General features: G+C 41.9%; 1 protein-coding gene across 1 annotated transcript; it reads right to left on the bottom strand.

The window, feature by feature from the left end:
* Positions 1 to 3,606: 3,606 nt before the first annotated feature.
* Positions 3,607 to 21,824, bottom strand: MEDAG (mesenteric estrogen dependent adipogenesis). Its single transcript, XM_048495067.1, has 5 exons — positions 21,308 to 21,824; positions 9,714 to 9,823; positions 8,495 to 8,607; positions 6,964 to 7,249; positions 3,607 to 5,891 (listed from the first exon to the last, which is right to left on the bottom strand). Exons 1-5 carry the CDS (start codon positions 21,598 to 21,600, stop codon positions 5,785 to 5,787), a joined length of 909 nt encoding a protein of 302 aa, XP_048351024.1. The 5' UTR covers positions 21,601 to 21,824; the 3' UTR covers positions 3,607 to 5,784.
* Positions 21,825 to 21,998: the final 174 nt, after the last annotated feature.

Below are 21,998 nucleotides of genomic sequence, written 5' to 3'. Positions count from 1 at the left end.
ACAGCACACAGGTTTACCCAGTGGTGGGATTCAAATAATTTAATAACCAGTTCCGGTGGTGGGATTCAAATAATTTAACAAATGGTTGTTTACAAGCACCATTTTAACAACTGGTTCTGCCGAAGTGGTGCGAACCTGCTGAATCCCACCACTGGGTGTACCTGAATTTGTTACTCTAGAACTCTTGAGAAAGGGCCTAAATTAGATTTTAAGAAGATGCATCTAAGGACAGTAAACATAGAAATGAAAGTATGATGAAACACACAGTATGCCAAGAATTTGTGCAATTTCAATTATGAAATCCATTGACCTGATTTTACTGCTGTTAATATCCATGAGCATTTTGATTCTGCCTCATTTGGTTTAATGTTACTATTCCGGATTAAATGAGGCCATTTTTCTCAAGCTTGTACTCATGAAAGTTAATTTTCCAGATGCTGCTAGATCCATCCTGGGCTGCATCTCTGACAAACCCTCGTGATGGAAAAAGCATTATAACCATCAAACTTTGACATCTAGCAGGACTCATTAGGACTTGCTGTCTGTTAAATAGAAATCCTCTTTGGAGTTTTTTAAAAAAATAACATAAGGACCTCCAGCAGCATTGTGAAGTATTAGGAATGTTTCTTTGTGGCTGTATCTGTCAGTGTTGCAGTCATTTACAATTTGAACCAATGTGCATATTAATGCCAGAATTCAAAACTCAAGTCCACACAATATTTGCTATCCTGAACTGAAAGAGTTCTTTAATGCTTTTTTAAAAAAAATACACTTTCAACAGTAAACCACCATTTGAATCTTAACATTTCTGTTCTTACAGCACTTCCTATTTTTAACCAAGTCTATTCTGCCTCAGCATGTTTTGTTTTGGGCTCCTTAGGGAGGGCAGAAAGGATAAAGGAAATTTACTTCTGTGTACTTTTCCCCTCAGCAGCCCCCATAAACTACTTGGCAGAGTACTGCTGTTACATTCTTTAGCAATTTCCCCATCTTTGTATGTGTTGTTTCTCTACTTCAGCTAATTTCAGGGCCATTTCTCCTATTAAGCTGCTTCAGGCACCCTAAAGAAGAGGGTGCCATTTTGGTGGCACTATCAACCAGTAGCTTGACAGGGCTCCCAATGCAGGCTGTAGCCATGACTATACTGGTCTCCTCCATGCCACCAGAACAGGGCACACACCCAGCCAATCTGCTACAGAAGCCTGGTGCCATTCATAACCCTAACCCTACACTTTCCCACCCTTTACATTTACTGCATCCTCATCAGCTACCCTAAGAATCAATACCATGTTACCTTCCACAAAACACAATTTCCCTAAGCTCTCAATTTTTTTTAATACACAAGTCTGTAAATGCCTTATAGTCACACTGATTCTAGCTGATCTGATGGCTATTAGGCTTGTAAGATATTTTTACGTTGTACAATATTAATTACTGATGTTTCTGGATCCTGTGTGGCACACTGTAGTAATGGAATAGTGGTGGAATGTCTCATTCTGGGCAGTCCATCAGGAAGACTGATTAATACTGAACTAATCCTTTAGACGAGGTGGCTCAAATAGTTCTTGCAATATTTCACTGCACTATGGTAAAACATGTTTTTATTGGGACAGGATGTATCAGCTTGCTTCCTGGTGAACAGTTGTCGGAGAACAGATTCCACTGGTTACTACATTTGCCCAGCACAGTATTTAGTCATCATGCAAATACAACTTAATCTGTTATTTAAATATAGCTTTTGGCATCATAGTTTCTCAAAACAGTTAAACATGATGCAATTATCCAAACCAAATACAGAACATTCCATAATACACCCTATTTGCGCTTTGATGTGTCAGTAAGAGGGGTCTCAAGAGACCTGGGTAATTGATGGGTAATTAATATGTTAGCAGGTGCAAATGTTGTTCAACATTTTTGTCAGGTCAGCCATTCTGAGGATGACTTTCAGTTTTTGGTGTTATAAACTCTGAAATCGATTAAATATGATTATGTGGACTCAAGAATTTCTCCACAGCAGGAAGTGAGATTTGTATTCAACACGCTGGAACGTAATAGACTTAATTTGCAAATAAGAGTTGGGTTGCTTTTTCTAACCATGCAAACATCATTATGTACATGAGCCTGGTAAAACACTGGGGTTGTTTTTTGTAATCTGGGTAAATATTTCTACATACAATTGCTTAATAAAACATTTGGACCTGCTAACATATTAATTGGAGCCTACACCTTTAAATAATCAGGCACTTGCATGTCTTTTTCTGGATGCCACTAGCACGTTGTAAATGGTGTGTTGCAGCAAGATGCTGAGATCACACTACATCATATGATAAGCACTGAGGGTAAGTAAGTTGACATAGAAATATTGATAACAATGGGGTATTGAATGGCTGCAGTTTAACAGTTAATTACTATGGTTTTTTTTATTTCAGCAAAACAGGTTGGGCCATCAGGAGGATTTTTCCCGGGAAATAAGCCAGCTTGCATTTATTTACTTTCCCCAATGAAGCTATTGTTGTGAAACCTATGTGCACATCTGTAGGAATAATTATATTTTAATGCTTACGCATTATGGTTGATAAAAACATGTTACTGTGAAGTGTTAAAATCTGAAAAGGATTATACTGTGGCTTGTACTTTCAAATTGCAAGGGGGTTTCATCCCAATTGTAAGTGCACAGTGATTTGTATTTTAAAATTGCAAGATGTTTCATCTTAATTATAATAAGTGCATTGCAGGGAACCAGTTTCCCAGCTAAGGAACTGTATACACTTCATGTCAACGTTTTTGTTTTTCTTCTAGCCCTGTGCAGGATTCTCATAAGTTGCATTTTACTCTCAGCGCAGTGTATTACACACAGGTTGTTTTCATGCATGTTTTCTTACATGTATGTATTAGTGAAACACAGTGAGACAATTGTTGCATTACATTAAACTCTTTATTAAGGTCTTTTTGACCACAACTTAATTTTGACCAAGGTTGGTTGTAATTGTATTTGCATTCCTGTGAGCCTCTTGCGTCTTTACCATTGCCACTGCAAGCTAGCTAGGTTCCTCCTCTTATTCAATTATCACATAGTTTTAATTCCATTCAGGCTAGATTTGCACTCAGTTATTCTAAGAAGCTGGAGAAGAACCTCTAAGTCTTTAATTTTAGAGATAACAACATTTTAGAGGCATGACTCACTCTACTTCTGGAATCCAAGAGGCAGTTTATGCATGCCTGAGGACCATGGCACATCAAGTAAGATTTGACGCCTCCCACCCCCCACCCTCTTTGAACAGCACTGCTTTTGGCTCACTTCACCTGGACCAAATCATAAGTCAGCAGTCATTCAAACTCACAGCCTTAGACACCTGGAGACTGTTGTGCAAATCTTCATAAGGGTGTTGGCAGCTGATGTCTTGAAAGCTACTTATGTCCTCTTGTTTGAATAGACAGTTGATTACAGTTTGCAGCGCAACAGGTGCCTATATATTGAACACTACTAGTTGCCTACTAGTTCCTTCTTTATGAATTGCATCAACTCTTTATGAATCATTTAACACTTTAGCACATCCCATGTGGCTACCTGCAGCACTGTCAATGAAGGAAAGCAAAAAAGACATCTATGCCAAATCTCCTTTTATTGACTTTTTTCAACACAAGGCACCGAATAGGCTACTTTTTTTTTATAAAGTGACTTTGCCAAGTAATTTTCAAAAATGTTTACATATTTAAAATATTCTAAATGCATTCAATAGGATCATGGAAAAAAATGAACACAATTGTTCCTGGATTCATGTTTTCCACTCATATGCATTCTATTCTCCTGACAAGCAAGGCTAAAGTAGTAGTTTTTAAAAACTCCTTTACAGTAATAACCTTAATACAGTTACACTAAACATCATTTCCTCAAGACATATAAGGCAAGCATTTCCATGTCCTTTAGCTATACAAAAATGGTGTTGATGCGGCATGGAACAGGGAAAGTTTAAGATGTCCTCTGTAAAAATTTCTATTTCTGTACATCATGTTACCTGTTCCAGTTTGGAAGATGCAAATACATTACTGAGTTTTAGTATGGAACCTCTTACTACATCAGAAGTTAAAATTATTTTAGACTCAAAGATCATTCATCTCAAAGTCATAGTCTGCATTTATATATGCTCCAAATTATATCCCTTCTTTTTGGACATTTGTTCCCAGGCGCATAGCCCTCCTTCATGCACAGGGTATTTCCCACACCCCAGTGAAAGTGACAAGTCCTAAAAGAGCAGAATCAAAGAAGTAAATTAGGCCATTTGCTCTTGGGACAGTAGAATCTTTGTAAACATAGCAATGTGTATGTTAGGAGAAATTTAGTACTCATGAAAATCCATACTACAGTATGTGTATTGTACAGACTACCACCGAGCATAGGAAAAAGAGGGCAATATGTGTGAGTACTACAGCTGAAAGGAAGAACTTGAGATTTTCTAAGGCAGGCACTCCATCACCGTGGTTGTATCTCAGGCCACAATGTCACATCTCAACACATACCCAAAAAAGGCTTAGCTAAATAAGCGACACACTGATTGGTCTGGTTTTACCATTGCTTTCAAACACAATGATGCCATTAACTTCAGAAGAACAGGTGTGGGCAATTAGATAGACCTCTTGCGGCACTGACTACCCTGTATGACAGGATGGCATTATGCACCGACACCAAGGTAACCAACAGGAGAATATAAAGCCGACTTAGATCAAAAAGCTTCCTCTTTCACCCACTCCACTGATCTCCTGAGATATAAATAGCAAAGAGAGGAGTTGCCAGAAAATCGGAAAATACTATATGCTATCATGAGATTTTTTTTTAAAAAGAAACTCATATAAGAATTGCCATGATTAGGTTGAAACACAAGATGAGTACAAACTAGCCTGTAGTACCGGTGGAATATGGCATATTCTCACAGAGGCACGATTTGTAAAAATCAAGACTTCAGTGGCTTATTAATTGATCTTTACTTTGCAGAGAGTGTTTACAAGAAGTTTTGTTTTTTTGGACCAGATCTGGGGGTTTTTATGTGATTGCAGAAAAGATTGGGTAATTTCAAGATTTTAAAAAATCTTTGATTGTACTTTACTTTCTTTTAATACAACTGATAATCAGTGCAGATCCATCTATTTTGTGTTTGTGTACTTAGTATCTTTTCCCCTGTATCCTTTTTGTTGTTGTTTTGTTGTAATGTTTTGTGAAAAATTCATACATTTTATTAAACAAAACAGTGCTTGGGTCAAACAGTTCTTTCAAACCACCAGTCTGCACTACTTTAAAGACTGTAGTAAATTTAGTTTGTAATATTTGAACTGAATTTTTTCAAAGGCTATTAAAGGAATTCAATATTTTTAAAAGCCAGTATCAGTCACAATGATGAGCATTCTAGCAATAATTAAATAAGCTGATTACAGCTTACAATTTCAAGAATAAATTTAAAACTTGAAAATGGATATTCTAACCACTCTAATCAGTTCTCTGGATCTGTATTCAAGTGAAACAGCTTCTCCTGAAAAAGCTCGGCAATGGGCAAACAGTTTATAATGCTGAGAGTCAACTCCAGGAGTGCCATATGAAGAATCAGTGAAGATTTCTGCTCAAGCAAGGAAAAGGGCTGAAATACAAAAGCCTTCTATTTTAGGCAGCAAATGAAAGAACAAAATTTCCTTCTGGTAACTCCCTGTGCTTCTGCAATATGGTTCGACCAACATGTATCCCTTCATCCTCCAATGCATTTCTTCCATTTATGCAAACTTGACTACTTTATTCAGTCAGTCTTCAGACTCTTGAACTGCTGAAATTGTCCAGACTGTGAAAGGCGACTCCATAAAAACTGACTGAGGCGTCAAGCTGCTGTTGAACACGTCGTCTACTGAAGCTACAAGAGGATGAACAAAATTAACACAGGTTTCAGTAAATGAAAAGCCAGAACAGCCACGGAAAAGGGCCCCCCCTCTGGCCTCCCCCCCCCCGCCCACCCACCCACACATAGAGAGGAAGGAACTGCCTTCTGCCTGCCTGCCTTGGAGTGGGGAGGTTCACTGACTCACAGCAACTCCCACACGGCCAATGTGACTTCCACCAGGCCTGCTCAGGGCTCCCTTGGGATCAGGGTGGCCTCTGAGTAGGGAAAGATACCCAGGCCTCAGCCCACTTGGACTTTCCCCAGTGGCCTCAAATGGTTATTCCTGGTAGGAAGTGATGCATGCAGGATAGTCATCCTTTGGCTGTGAGCAAATATTACTTTGGAAAAAAAATTAGCATGGAAAATATTTCACAGTCTATTAAGAAATTAAAACGGTTTCTTGGGAGCGTAAGTGTGTAACTTTAGCTGGAAACACTCTTCCTTGCAGCAGCAGAGACTGAAATGATTCGGTAAAGGAGACCTACAGATATAAAAGCTGAGGTTTCTTGAAGCTGCAGAAAGGTGGGAAGAAGAGATAGCAAGAGGAAAAGCATGAATGGCTGAAAGCAGCAACAGCTAGAAGGCAGGGTTTGTAAACTAAGGCCATAAATTCAAGAGGAGTGATGGCAGCAAGGATCAAGAGCAAATTGAATGCTGGATGCAAAGAAAAGTGACGAAATACAAAAGGAAGTCTTTAAAGACTGACTTCTTAAATCCTTAAAATGCAAGAGAACACAGAGTTTGTGCCCTAGGCTATGCTAGTTCGCTCATAAATAAATCCTCCTCTATTCAGTGGGTTTTACTCTCAGATAAGCACGCACAAGATTGCAACTTTAGTAAAACAATATAATTAAAAATAATTCACCATTCCACACAGTTTACAAGATGCATACAGCCAAGTGGCATATGAGAACAGGATTACATCCAAAAGCACAAAAAGTCCTTCATTTTTTACCGTTTGCAGTTATCTGTTCCTCTTAATTTAACTTTTATCAAATGCTTTACGAAACTTGTCATGCATGTAACAGATAAAGCATCAACTTACTTCTGGAGGTAACACTAAACTTTCTGTCTGAAAAGCTGTTAGAACGTAGACTAGGTTCGCTCATTTTATCCAGAAACTTCATTATCATTTCCTTCTTCTCTGGATTAGTACTTGACAAATTAAGAACTTTCCCTTTCATTGAGATGGTGTTTTTGCTGATCCCAAACCAATAAAAGAAATCAAATAAAGCATCAGATTTAAACTCGTAGGAAAAGCTCAAGTTTTCTCCATTAACCAGGTGGGTTCCTGAAGGAAAGAATTTCTTTACAGCGTCTTGAAAATCAAACTGTAAAAAAGAGAAATTAAGATATGTTTAAAATGTTGTAATCTCTGTTTGTAAGCATCTAGTTAAAAAACAGCAAAGATTTGGGTGTCAGACTAATTAATCTGTACTACACAGAGGAAAAACACTGTATTCTGGCTCCCTTAATGAACCTGAGAGTTTTGTTACTAGTTTTACTAGTATTTGGATTGCAATTCTAATGGCTTATAAACGAATGGCTTATAAATAGTAATGGCTTATAAATGAAAAAAAAAAAGACTTAAAATATCCTAAAATGGGTCTGTGCAGTATTAAATTACTAGAGTCCAGGTTTCACAATTACAAAAACACACAAAAGAAAACATGTTCAATGCCTCACATTCTGCCTGAAATTAAAAGCCAGTTTTAATGCTTCTTTTGGCGACAATCCCAGAATACCCTGAAACATTGCTCAAAGCTACAGTGGTGCAAGCAAAAATAATTGAGGCTGAATGTAGCACATTTGCACCTATATGGAATGAAATATTACCATCCCACAATTATATTCACTGCATTTTCAACAGAGGCCAACATTGTAATTTATTTAGTTACCGGTATATTTACATGCTGCCCTTCCCCTTGCAGGCTGAGGGCAGCTTCCAACATATCAAAATACATCAAAACATAAAACTATAAATAATAAGTTAAAAACTCAGATGGTGAATACAATCAATTTCCATTAAAGTAACGCATTAAATAACCCCACCGATATAAACAGTAGAGGAGAGGAGAAGAGGAAGGTTATTCAAACGGTACAACTGTAGCTGACTCAACCATAAGCCTAATGGAACAGCTCTGTCTTACAGGCCCTGTGGAATTTCATCAGGTCTTGCCGGGCCTCAGTCTCTCGAGTCTAGACAGAGTGTTTCACCAGGTAGGGGCCAAGGCTGAGAAAGCCCCGACCCCAGTAGAGGCCAGCTGGACATCTTTTGGGCCAGGGACCACTAATATAATGTTATTTGCTGATTGCAGCATCTGTCAGGGGACATACTGATCAGCTTCAGCTAAAAGCACCATTTTTCGAAGAGGAAAGGATGATTTGTAATTCAGTACTTCATACATTCACTTTTCTATTGTATTTGGGAATCTATGAGACTGCACATACTATTGCAAAAGAACCTCTTCACAAGTTTAAACTAGAAAGCACTGTCCTTTACCCATTTAGTTGGACAATGGTATGATGGTGTAAAGAACGAACTTCCGCATTCTAACATCCCTTGCCTGACTCACCTTAAGTTTGTAGCTTTCTCCAAACACAGAGGATATAATATCATTCATGCCATTCTCTATCTGTCTTCTCATTTTAGGGTGCCGAGTGTTCACCAACAAAGCATACGTTTTTTCTAATGATAAAGGGAAAATTGTTATTACCTTTTTTTTAGAAAGCTACATACTAGCATCATAAGGTTTCAGATACTGGACTCAAATCTAAGCAAATTACAGATTTGCCAAAAAAATATTGGTACAAATTTAAACTTCTCAATACAGTTCTTTGTAGCCTGGGACAAAAATATTAGCTATTGCTGCTTCCAGAATGAACCCCCATGGTGGCTAAGACCCTCTGATCAGGTCCTGCTCCATTTGCCTTTATTACAAATAGTTAAATTAACAGCTGGGAGTAAGGGTCTTTACTGCAAATGCACAAGGCATGTGAAATAGCTTCCCTGAAGATCTCAGGCTTCATAATTATGGCTCTTGTCAGGGGTTCAAATCTTGCCTGTCCCAAGTAGCATTTGGAGGCCAAGTTGGTGAAGTTAACTTCTATTGATGCTTCCATTAGTTTTTACAGTTGTCACAGAGGCTTGGAGTTATTTTAATGCATATTGATACAAATAAGACTAGGTGAGCTGATACTTTATGGCCCTTGTGCTCTCTTCCAACTCTTTATGATCTTATACGCTGAATCACTTACCTTTGATCGTAAAGAAAGTTGTGATTCTTGTGGGTGGAATATAAAAATCTGCCTTACAGAACTGGTCTTTTGCTTTTCCAAACTCAGGATACACTTTTAGCGACCAGGTATGGGTCCCACAGAGCTTCAAGCCCACAACACCACTCATGTGACAGGAATGGGAGGAATCAGTTATGACCTCACTGGTGTACAGACTAATGCAATAGTGATTCAAAACCGGGTTTCCTAGGTCCTAGTGTGACACCGTAACCACTATACCAGGGGTCTGCAACCTGTGGCTCTTCAGATGTTCATGGACTACAATTCACATCAGCCCGTGCCAGCATGGCCAATTGGCAGCGGCTGATGGGATTTGTAGTCCGTGAACATCTGGAGAGCCACAGGTTGCAGACCCCTGCAGTATACCATCCTGGCTGTCTTAAAAAGCATAAATGTTCTGAATTCAACTATACCAGTTTATACCAAGGATCTATATAGTGTCAAAAGTAAACAATCTCAACATATGCATTTTTTAAAAAGAGATTTACTCACACATACCTTTTGAAGAGTGATATTTTGTTCGAACATTAATGAAGAATACCAGCGGACGGCCCAATATAGTCTCTCGGTAGTTTTTGTAGTCATAGTGGGTATTGAGTACAACATGTCTGTTTAGGAGAATAAAAATTAGATTGTCAAGAGTAAAGTAGTATTCATTATTCCCTTTAATGAAGAGCTGGATGGTCTCACAAAGTCACCCATAAAAATGAACAGAAATATAGAAGTCAACAGGGTAACTCAAATTGTATAAATATTAAAAAATTTAAAACTATTAATAACGATATATTTATTTGCAGTGTTGTCAAAGCTTAACCAAGAAAAAGAATATGGAAGCACCATAGGTAAAGTAAACTCTTCGGGTCATGGTGGACAAAGCACCCTCTGTTAATAGACTATTTCAGAACTATTCTGGAGTGCATCCCACTTTCTAGAAGCAGTGGCAAAGCCACCAGGGGACGGGGGTATGTGTGTGCGCAACGCACCAGGCGCACCGATTCTGGTCACGTGGGGGCAGAAAAATCCCCCGCAGCCTCCCTTCTGCGGCACCCCCCGCCCCCCCGCACGGTGCACCCCCCCCCCACTTACTTTTAGGAATGGAACATCCCAGAGAAGAAGCCTGTCTGCGTTGCCTGGGCCTGGTGGGAAATGCAGTTCCCACCAGGCCCAGGCAACGCAGGCTTCTTCGGCCCGCTCCTTTCCTAAAAGTAAGTGGAACGGGGTGCTGCAGGGGGGGCTGGCGCGGTGAGGGGGGGCGGGAGGCCGCGGGGGGGCCACGGAGCCATGGGGGGGCAAAAAAGCCAGAGTGTGCACCGGGCGCACTCTGGCCTAGCTACGCCTCTGTCTAGAGGCGTTTTACAGTAGAACTAAAATGTCTGGAGCTGAGGACATTTGCAAATAATTTTGAATTGGAAAAACTGTACTGACAGTTAATACCTATGTGCTTGCTTGTACAGTCTCAATGTTTGTTTAACATGTACCGGTATATTTATAGAAGGAACAAACTAATACAAACACACACCAGATCTCTTTCTAGAAGGAAAACAGGTCTGTTATATTGCCCTGAAATTCATACTGTTTTAGAGAAAGACTGCTCCAAAAACGATTCCATCTTTTCTACAATATAAGCCAAAAATCAAAATTTTCTTCCACAAAGAAAAGAATGGCTGAGAAGGCAACTGCCATCATAAAAAGCAATTTGGAAAGAACATTTCAGCTAGCTTGCATTCTTTACAGGTGACCTTAAGTCCGTGGTGGCAAACCTATGACACTCCAGATGTTCATGGACTACAATTCCCATCAGCCCCCTATGCTGGCAGGGCTAATGGGAATTGTAGTCCATGAACATCTGGAGTGCCATAGGTTCACCACCACTTTAAGCTAACAGCCTCAATACTCTGTCAGTCTCATAACACACTGTGGCCTTAATGCAAAACTGAGAGTTTAAGAAAAAGTTTACCAACCTAGACTTTGTATTCTTTTGTCGTTTTTTGACCTTGAAGCGGCATTTAGGTTAATAGGTTAAAGTACACCTGAGACAGGATTACCTTTGTCTAGAAAAGAATCCCGTTTTTATGTGTGAAGTAGTTAATCCGCATCACTCGGCAGAAAACTGCCACATCCCCTGTTCTGAAGGTTCTCCTTTTCAGTTTAGCAATTTGTTAAAAACAAAAACAGCACCATGAAATTATGAGTATTACATGTGGTTAAGGATGTGTCACCTTTTCCCTTTCTCCATGCATTCCAGAACTACTTCTTCAGCAAAGCTGAAATTTGAACTTCACCCAAACCACTTACTTTGGAGTAGCTCCAAAGAAGTAGAAAGGACAAACTTGATTTTGTTTCTAGCCAAGCAGTTTGACTAAACTAGTTTGGTTAGGTTAGCCAATCTTAAACCACTTTCACCCTGGGACCCAATAAAACACATTTGAACCTCTTCCACTCTGTTGCCCTGCAGGTCATCCTTAAAAGACATCTAGAGTCCTCTTATTTAGGTATCATGGTTAGGATCAAAGTCAACAGCAATCCTCTATGTGTGTGACATCTCTCGCTTGACAAGAAGGAGCTTTCTGCTCCACTTGGATAATATGAAGAGGCCGCACTGTAGACCCCTCCCATGCCAGCCCCTATTTCCAGGACAAGAAGGTGGGATTCTTTCATGCAATCCAAAGCCCTTCACATTACCCAAACAGCACGAAGGGTGCCATGCTACAGGAAATGCAGCATTACAAAGGCGTCCTTCAGGAATTTCACAAGCAATTCAGAATATAGCACCAGATTTTGCTCTTGAAAAGTTAAACAAGGTCATGGAACTGACTATACCAGTGATGGCAAACCTTTTCGAGAACGAGTGTCCAAATTGCAACCCAAAAACCACTTATTTATCGCAAAGTGCCAATGCGGCAAATTAACCTGAACAACCCCCTTGAGCAGGGGCCAGCCTGCTGTAGCCTCCAGCAAGTCCCACATGTGTTTCTCTGCACCTCTCTGCCGCCTCCCCCCGCCCCCCCGGGCAGCAGCCACCTGGAGCACAGGCACCAGACCTGCCAGCCGAGTCCTCCCTACTTGCTGAGGTGCACGCACATAAGTCCAATGGCCCAGGCCAACCTAGATGTGTGTGTGGGGAGCGATTCCCCCCCCCCACACACACACACAAGGTGAACCCTGTGCGCGGGTGCCCACAGAGAGGGCTCTGAGTGCCACCTCTGGCACCCGTGCCATAGGTTCGCCATCACTGGACTATACCTTTAATCCCTGCCCAAGCAATCATGCAGCAGATTACCGTATGTTACAATCATTTACAAATTCTATGAAATTATAAGCATATTAAAAGCATGCACCAAAATCAGAGCTCTGTAGTCATTGAAAAGGTTGACTTGGTTTCAAACATTTCAAGAACTGTATTGGTGAAGACTTCCATGGCTGGAATCAACTGGCCGTTTGGTTTTTTTGGGGGCTGTGTGGCTACAGTCTGGTAGTTTTAGCTCACCTAATGTGTGCCACAGAGAGAAACACATCTTACCATGACATGCCTCTAAAGATGCCAGCCATAGATTTGGGCAAAACACAACAGCCCAGAAAAGCCACACCAGCCAACATCAAGAACCGTTTAATAAGAAACATGTACAAATTGTCTCAAAATTACTACTGTTGGCATTTCCTTTCATGACTTTGTCGAAGCAAACATAAAATGCTAAAGAGGTTCTAAAGTTGCAAGAGATGCAATCATGGCTTGGCTTACGTAATTAGATCAGTTAAACACCCGTGTACAAAACTCATTACAGCTACCTCTATAAACACATTAAAACGTTTCTTAAAACAAGGTTGTTTTTCTGCCAGACCAATTTTACTCAATTTCACACTACGCAAGTTCTAATCTTGCACATGCTCTATCATTTAGAGAGCATATTTCACTTAATGGCTAACACCCTACCCAGCCTCCAGCTATTATTGCTACTCCTATAATTATTCATGTACTGCCAGCAGACAAGAGCATAGAATGGTCAGATTTGTTCATTACCCACAGCTAATATGTCAGGATACAAGACAGACACAGGAAAAGTGAAATGGGTGGGACAGCAAATACCTATGCTCACATGAGTCATTGTACTGGCTACCAGTCAGCTATTTATTCTCTGAAAAAGAGAATAACTAGCAATGTGCAAGACACAAATTAGCCCATGTTTAAATTGTGTATGTATAGTTTTTAAAATCAATACTGGTTGATTGGCTGATAAGTGCAAGGCTAGGGAACCCAAATTTCTTCCTGCTTTTGGCGCTGTTACATAGAAAGGCAGGGCAAATTTTGTATTCCAACCTGAAAACTTAAGTAGTAACTGGGCAGGTGTTTCAATCTTGTGAGTTTTATGCTTAATGGATTTCTTTCTTCCAGTGCTTGAGTTTTAAGGGAACAGGAAAGACTACCCTTAGAGAAATTCACATAACCTTTGGATCTTGTGAACCATCGTTCGCTGCAATCTTTGCTGAAGTGATCATGCATGTATTTTTAGTCCATCCTTCTGAAGTTAAGAGTCTGTTCCAATGTATTCTCCTTGCCCCATTCATTCCAGTACACTAATATTATGGTTCAAGCAGGAATCCACAAGGACATGCAGGAGTCATCTAATTTTCCCCTATCCTACTATTTTCCCTTTCCTGAAAGCCCCTATAGCCTTTCTACTTACCCTTCCTTCTCCTTCCAACCCAATAGCCAACTAACCTTTATATTCCCTTCTGTCCTTAACATTCCCTCTCCTCTCCCCCTCCCCCAGGAACTTCTATCTAGGAAAACAATAACTCAATTGTATGGTGCAGGGGACTGGGACAGGTCCAGTTGCAGTGTACAGGGCCTTAAAGGACTTGGGGGGCACCTCACTTTCCCCTGTATCTCCTCTCCTCAGTATTTCCTCTTACCCAACCCTCATATTCTCTGTCTTTCCCATTCTCAGCTCCATCACCAGATTTAGGTATACTCTGATTTGGACAAGTTGTGATCAGAATATACATGAGAACCCAAAGGGATTGTGGGAGGTATCTCATTTCAACCTCTCCTTCTATTTATTCTTCCTCTTTCCTAAAATCCCCCATAGGCTCATCTTTTCCTGCTTCCTTCTCTCCCTCTAGGGTTGCCAACCTCCAGGTAAGTAATCCAAGCAAGCATTTGTATGGCTAATGGTGTTACTGTACCACACTGGTCTGAGAATACCATTAGGCATACAAGTGCTTGCTTAGATTGTTACCCTTTAAACAACCTGCCCCACTTTCATTACGGTTGAACCTCCAGGTTGGTGCTGGAGATCTCTTGAAACCACAACAGTACTTCCAACTAAAGATCCTTTTGCCCTTAGGGTTGCCAGCTCCAGACTGGAAAATACCTTAAGATTTCAGGGTGGGGCCTTATGAAGGAAAGGTTTCTAGAAGGAAGCAACCTCAACATAGGTTAATGTCATAGATCTTGCTTTCTGAAACAGTCATTTTATCCAGGGTGGCATCTTACTTTCCCCTGTATCCCCATTCCCACACTATTTCCTTGTAACCTCCTTAACAATCTCCATATTCTGTCCCCTTTCCTTGACTCATTCTCTACTTCACAACCATTCACCAACCTACCTTTTATCCGCCTCCCATCTTCAGCTATATTATTTACTTCACTTACAACGTACCTTTCTCCACAGTGGGGACCAATGTAGCTGACATTATTCTCTTCTTTTCATCCTCACAACAATCCCTGTGAGGTAGGTTAGTCTGAAAGTATGTGACTGGTCTAAAATCACCTATTGAGCTTCCACATCAAGATGAGCATTTAAACCTGGGTCTCCTGGACTCTAGTCTGAAGCTCTGCTACTAGATACTGGCTTTCATCAAGTGGCTTGTCTGGAATAGAAGCAAGGAGCCAGGCTTAGTTGAGACATGCAAGTCGGGTAGTATCACGTTGCCCAAAAGTTGCAGTCAAGCCTAGGGCTCACAACCTCCAGATGGTACCTAGAAATCTTCCAGAATTATCACTGAACTCCAGACAACTGAGGTCCATCCCCCTGGAGAAAGTGGCTGTTTTGGAGAGTTGATTCTATGGCATTATATTTCACTGAGGTTTTGCCTCCACAAAATCTCCAGGAATTTCTCAACCTGGAGTGGCAACCATAATCAGGCCTCAAAGAGTCCTCCCTCAAAGGTCAAAAATAGGCCTGGAAATGATGCTCCCCTTCCCCCTGACTTTTTAATCACAGAAACCCAGATGGGAATTCTATGGTTGTCTAGCAGTAGCCACTGAGGGAATCTATTGCTTAAAGCAACAGCCACTCCTTTAATCATTTTCAGGTTTTTAACCCCCCCTCCCCCAGCATTTTTTTTTTAGATTTCATATTTTTCTGCAAACAGAAAATCTGTCTTGCCCATTCACCACTCTAGTTACAGGATTTAAGTATTCTCAGATTTGGCTGACAAGGTTATTAATATGTACGTGACTTACACCTGCAAATAATAAAGACTGTAGCAAGACTTTGGGAATATACCAGTATGCTGGAGTGAGGATCACTCAACATCACCTGCAGTTATATATCTGCTATCCTAAGAATGCTTTCCTAGGAGTAATCTGATTTCAGTATGGTTCCAAGCAAGCCAGTTTAAGATTGCACTGATACCCTTTGTTCCAAACCAGAACTTGGGTTGAGAGAGGAAAGGAACAGACTATTTCATTGTGTATGCATCAGTGTACTAAGCTAGCTATCTTCCAGAAACACTAAACAGATTGAACTACAGGAAGTAGTGGAAAACTCCATAGTCGGTTATTAATTCAGGATCCAAAAAAGATGCTCTTCTCCCATTTTGAGATCCTTCTCTCTCAAAAGAGTTTAAGGTGTTCAAAGCTTCCTGCATAATTTACATTAACTAAATTTGGATTTCCCCCAAACATGCAATATAGCCAGGCATTTGGTGTGAAGTTGGGAGCTTGCAAAAACATCAGATGCAAAGGGGTTTCTTCCTCATATTCCAAACATTTGAAATGTGTTTTTTTACACAGGAATCAGCCGAAGCTAGCAGCAGCAATCATCTTTTACAGGACCTTTCAGAATAGAAGCCAAATTTTAACACTTAGTTAAATTACAAGTACTCCCAACCTTCTCTAGTTAACTGTGTCAGGCACAGCCTCCTTCCCAGTGGGTCTTTGTGTTCTATTGCTGTAGGTCTACAAACAGCACCTGTGTAGGGTGGTCACCAGAAGGTGGTTTTTTTTGTCTTTCCTACTAAGGACTGCTTCAAGGACAACATGGTACAATCAATCTGTTCGTTCCTGCAGTGAAGAAGTCCATCCACACAGTGATCTTTGCAAAGAAGCCAAGTCTCCACTTATGGGAAAAGAGAAACAAAATCTGGAGGGGAAATGGGCTCTTTGAACCAAAGATGGCACACCCACTCCACCCCTCAAATAAACAATAGATTGGGATGACACATCAGATTGTGTACTTTATACGTAAGAAGGGACAGTGAGTGTTTTCATTGCTTCTCTCTGAGGAATGAGGAAAACAATACTGTTGTATAATGAAAACAAAAGCTCCAGTACATGGGCCCAATAGCTCTTGAGCCCTTTTCCTCTAACCCCAGACACAACAAATGTATCTGGCTATAATTGCACAACAACGCAACTCCTTGACCAGATAGGTAGTCTCAAAATAATTAGAATGACGGAATATTACGATATCACATACTGACCAAAACTCTATGCACATTTCTTAGGACTGGATACGACTGAGCACTATCGAACCTATCTCTTAGACACATGATAGGGTTTTTAAAAAGCCAGGAAATCTCAGATTTTTAAAATTTCAGCTATGAATTTTGCTGAAAGCACACAACACTCAGCTCGCTTTGTTTATTTGTTTAATTTTCTTACTTATATCCTACCCTCCCCCCACTCAAGAAAGGCTCAGGGCGGCTAACAAAAACCATTAAAAACAACATAATGCAAAATTCCAGCATATAATTTAAAACTAATCAATGGTCAACAACTAGATGATGCACTAAAATTCACTGATCTCTCACTCTAATGAGCCCATGACCATCCACAAAACACACGGGGAGGAAGCGCAGGGGGGGGGGGGGAGGAGGTGTCTTTCCAGTAGCCAGTGTGCTTTGCAGAGTGCCCACAAAATCCTCAATTGAATGCCCAGCAGAACATCTCCATCTTTCCATTCTTCATCTGTAAAATGGAAACGATAATGCTGGCCTAGCTTGAAGGATTGGACTAACAAACATGTGAGATGCTTTGGACGCTGTAAATCACCACTGAAACACTTATTACTGTTAATTCCCATGTCCTGAGTTCAAGCTGCCATTAAGCCCCGAGTCACATAAGAGTCACACTTACCGGAGAGTAGCCAGGCTGCTAAATGGGGGTTTCAGGTCAACTATTTTGAAGCAATTAAAAAGCAGAAACTCAACGGCTTGAAAACATACTAATCCAAAGTGATGACAATCTTACTCTAAATTTGATTTGCTCTTAAGTTACTTTTCCTCATGGTATCACCCAATTGCATTTCATTATTTCCAAATATTCTAGGCTTCAGAGGAGTGGAGGGGCGGGGACAACTCCTCATTCTTTAAGGTGACCTCTTCAATATACTTCAGCAACTCTCACTGAATCACACACCAGGCAGGAGATAAAAAATAAGACCAAGGCCAATGGTGCAAAATAGGTAAAAACCAAAGAATACCAAAGTTGGGGCCAGGCAAGGCTCATGTCCTAGGCACTCTTGACGGGGGTTGTCAGGCAGCCTAGAGCCTCCCCATTGTCAAACTGAGCTCCCGAACTCCACATCCAGGGGGGCAGGGGCACAGTTCAAAGCTGGACCCAGGTCCAGCATTCAACTGTGCACCCTGTTCCTAAACTTCATGGGGAGTTGGGAGGGTGCACAGTTTGAGGTTCAGCTTGGCTGGGTCTACCTTTAAACTGCAGGCTTCGCCTTGAAGCCCACAATTAAAGCTCGACCTGGCCAAGCAGAGACAACCTTGAACTAAAGGTTTTGTCCTTGCTGGGTCCAGCTTCTTACAGTTGGCTCCGCATCCAAAGTCCATGTATGCTTCAGAGGCAGAGCCAGCAATATAAAGCTGGATCCAACTACGGCCTGGCAGGATCCAGCTTCAAACTGCAGGCTTCGGAGGTAGAGCCTGCAGTTTACAGCTGGATCCGGCCAAGTCCAGCCTTAAATTGTGACCCTCCCCCAACTCCACATGGAGTTGCACGGGCACAGCTAAACGCTGAGCAGTGCTTGCCCTGGGTGCCATCTTTAGTAGATATGCCCTTGGGGAACAATATAAATTATCAGATAAAAATTCCCTACATGTTTTGCCCAAGAAGTTTCTTCAAGTGAACCTGTAATATATAATTCGTAATTACATTAGTTTAACAAAATAGTTATTTAGTTACGATTTTACAAGCAAATAAAACGTTAAAGTTACAGGTTGTACAATATACAAAACTGCTAGAGCTTATTAGTCCTTGAGACTGCTTGGGAGAGAATGAAAAAAGTCTTGTGAGAAAAATAAGATACAACTGGACAGAACCCAAAAGGTTTTGGCTCAAATTTAAATAATCTTATTTATGCCTAAATGAATGTCACTAGCGAGCCCAGCTGTGGCTGGGCTGGGACGTGCACACTGGCAGGCCAAGGATGGCGCGGCCTGACACTAACTAGCCTTGCAGTTGTTTTTCACAGAAAAATGTAAGTTCAGTAGCAAGTTGCCAATGAAAGGACCCTTCTATGTTCTAGTGCAGTGAAGAAGAGTTTGGATTTATATCCCCCCTTTCTCTCCTGCAGGAGACTCAAAGGGGCTTACAATCTCCTTGCCCTTCCCCCCTCACAACAAACACCCTGTGAGGTGGGTGGGGCTGAGAGAGCTCAGAAGAGCTGTGACTAGCCCAAGGTCACCCAGCTGGCATGTGTGGGAGTGTACAGGCTAATCTGAATTCCCCAGATAAGCCTCCACAGCTCAGGCGGCAGAGCTGGGAATCAAACCCAGTTCCTCCAGATTAGATACATGAGCTCTTAACCTCCTACGCCACTGCTGCAGTGGTTCTCAACCTGGGGGTCGAACGACCCTTTCACAGGGGTCGCCTAAGAGTCTCTGCATGAGTGTTCTCCATCAGTAAAATGGATAAATGTTAGAGTTGGGGGTCACCACAACATGAGGAACTGTATTAAAGGGTCGCGACATTAGGAAGGTTGAGAACCACTGCTCTAGTGCCTAGATGAGATAATCTCTCTCTATTTTACAGGTGCTGATGCAATTCCAGAGGTATATTTAACCCTTCAGATGTCAGTGTCTGGAGTCAAACTAATCTGTTTTTTTCAACAGCAACTTTTCATTTTTAAAAGTTATTTTCTGCATTGTCCAAAATACAAAATCAGAGTATCCCAATTGTTTTCAATAAAACATTTAGCTAATGGGGCACTTGTTCTCTTCAATTTAACACTGTTTTTGTACTCTTCTATAAGTTTTCTGAAGTTCCTTGTTGCGGCAATCCATACCTGAGCAGAGTTGGAAATTGTGAAATCTTTACAAATGTTTTCTTATCTAAAGGGTTGATAAAGTATTTCATATTACATGTTAGTTTACAACTATTACAATTTCCACAAGCAAAATGTTCCTGAAGAGTATTAGTGCCAGGTAGATCCATCAACAAGAACATTCCATAAGGTCGCACCATTTAAAGAGGTATCAAATTAAGCTGTTTGGGCAAACATAGCCCATGCAGATCACTCACAGCACATCTACAGACACAAATACTGCTGTAGGCTAGTTACAGTTCTCTCAGAACTCTCTCAGCCTTCAAATGGGCAGGCAATGGCAAACCACCCTCCCAATGTCTCTTGCCTTGAAAGCCCTGCCTATGGGGTCATCATTAAGTCAGATGTGACTTGACAGAACTTTCCACCACCACCAAACCACAACAGGAAGGGAAGTTTCATTCCAGTGAGTCATTTCCATCCAGAACTAGCCAGATGCCCACAAGAAACAGCTATAATATCATCAACAATAACAATAAGGAATTGGTCATTCCCTGTGTTTTTCCATCCTCTCTCTGATAATCAGATACTGACTGACCTTGAATATCAAGACAGGATGACTACAGCAGTATGTTTGTAGGATTCACACAAACTAGTGAAGCGTGTTGTCAAATTATGGCTGGAAAAGCTTGAAGACAGTAAGGCAAAGGGCCTCTTTTCACAAAGGACCCCCCTTCTCCTAGACCTCACAAAGGAGAACAGGCAATGCTGATTTTCCAAGAGCCGGTTTTAGGACTAGCTTTTGTGCCACTAGGAACACACCACCTTTTGGACTTGCTACCTCTTCACCATCAAGTAACCTCTGCCAGTCTCCATGTATTTGAAAAGAAGGAAAAAAGTCATTTTACACATTCACTTGTTTTGTTTTTACTTTACTGCACTTACATCCCACCTTTCTCCCCAGTGGGGCTAGCTATGCCCTTCTCTCTTCCATTTTCTAGAACTGGTTTTAACAGTGCAATCCTAAACCCACTTTTCTGGGAATTAGCCTCATTCAGTAGACTAAAGAAGGTTTGGTAAACACAGCTATCTTAGAATACCGGCCTTAGGAAAAATAAAACAGCAAAAGCATCCTTAATATTCACCAAAGGGCTGTCTGACCAGTCAGAGGGAAAGTACTTCTATTATTTACAAAGAATTGAACTACTTTTTTTTTTTTAAGCCAGCATCCTACCCATTTCTCCACGGCTCACTCATTTCACACGACTGCCCCAAAATAGCCAGTAAACGTTTGACCAGATGCTTGCGAGCTGCCAGGAGCCAGACCCGCTTCAGGGCCAAGTAGTCAGGGCGGAGGTGCTTGGACCCATTTCCATCTGTATTCCCGGAGGAAGGAACTTCAGTGCCTTTTCCCAGCTGCGCAACAGGTAGAATTCGGAGGGTGAAACTTGTACGGTGATGGCGGGGGGATGCACCTGCCCTAAAAACCAAACGGGGAGGACCTTACCAGCAAAACATCCCCCCCCCCCCAAAAAAAAACATACAAAAGCGAGGCATTTTTGGAAAGGAAGCCGGTGGGTCCAGAGTTACCTCTTGAAGTAGCCGGTGAGGCGGCAGAGGCGCTGCCCGTCCACGACAAGGGAGCCGTCGCTGATCACCGTGAAGCCCCCTCTGGGCCGCCGGCTGGGCGGGTTCAGCACGGCCACCGTGTCCCCCTTCAGCTGGAAAGAGTCGGGCTGCAAGAGCAGCAGCTGCCGCAGGGGCACGACGGCCAGCTCGCAGTTGCACGTCCGCAGGCTCTGCAGCTCCCCCGACGAGACCGAAGTCAAGCTGGGCCGGGCCGAACCTCCCGCGTTGGCGTCGGAGCCGCTCCAGACAGCCATGGCGTTTGCAGCGAGCGCGGAGGAAAGAGGGCAGCAGCAGCGGCGGCGCTGTCGGGTCCCTGCACTGGCGGCCCGGCTGGAGAGAAACGCGCCAAGGAAGGCGTCGCTCCGCCTCCCCGCCCAGAGACAGCTCGGAGCGAAAGAGGAGGGAAAAGCCCCCAGCCTTTTATAGGCTCCCTCTTTCGCCTGGAGGAGCGCCGGGGTTTCCGGACCGCCCCGGGCTCTTCAACTTGGCCGCAAAGAGCCTTAAGCAGCCTCCACCCTTTGCAAGAGGGGAGGGGAGTGGGGGCTGCTCACTCGTTTTCCTCTCGGCGCCCCCTCGAGTCATTTTCCAGCACGGACTTTGGATCATACTCCTAGAGTTGTGTCATAGAAGTCAAGCAGATAAACAGACACGG

This window comes from Sphaerodactylus townsendi, linkage group LG04 (genome assembly GCF_021028975.2).
Source record: "Sphaerodactylus townsendi isolate TG3544 linkage group LG04, MPM_Stown_v2.3, whole genome shotgun sequence".
Lineage (NCBI taxonomy): Eukaryota > Metazoa > Chordata > Lepidosauria > Squamata > Sphaerodactylidae > Sphaerodactylus > Sphaerodactylus townsendi.
Note: the sequence above shows the minus strand (reverse complement) of the source record. Positions and strands in the feature narration are given on the sequence as shown.

Bases quoted from the DNA above. Each gene is read 5' to 3' on its own strand.
- MEDAG (XM_048495067.1), bottom strand. From the start codon at position 21,600: ATGGCTGTCTGGAGCGGCTCCGACGCCAACGCGGGAGGTTCGGCCCGG. The intron at 9,824-21,307 runs GTAACTCTGGAC...TCTCCTAAACAG, and splicing joins CTCACCGGCTACTTCAAGAG to ACATGTTGTACTCAATACCC. The intron at 8,608-9,713 runs GTATGTGTGAGT...CTTTATCATTAG, and splicing joins AAAATATCACTCTTCAAAAG to AAAAAACGTATGCTTTGTTG.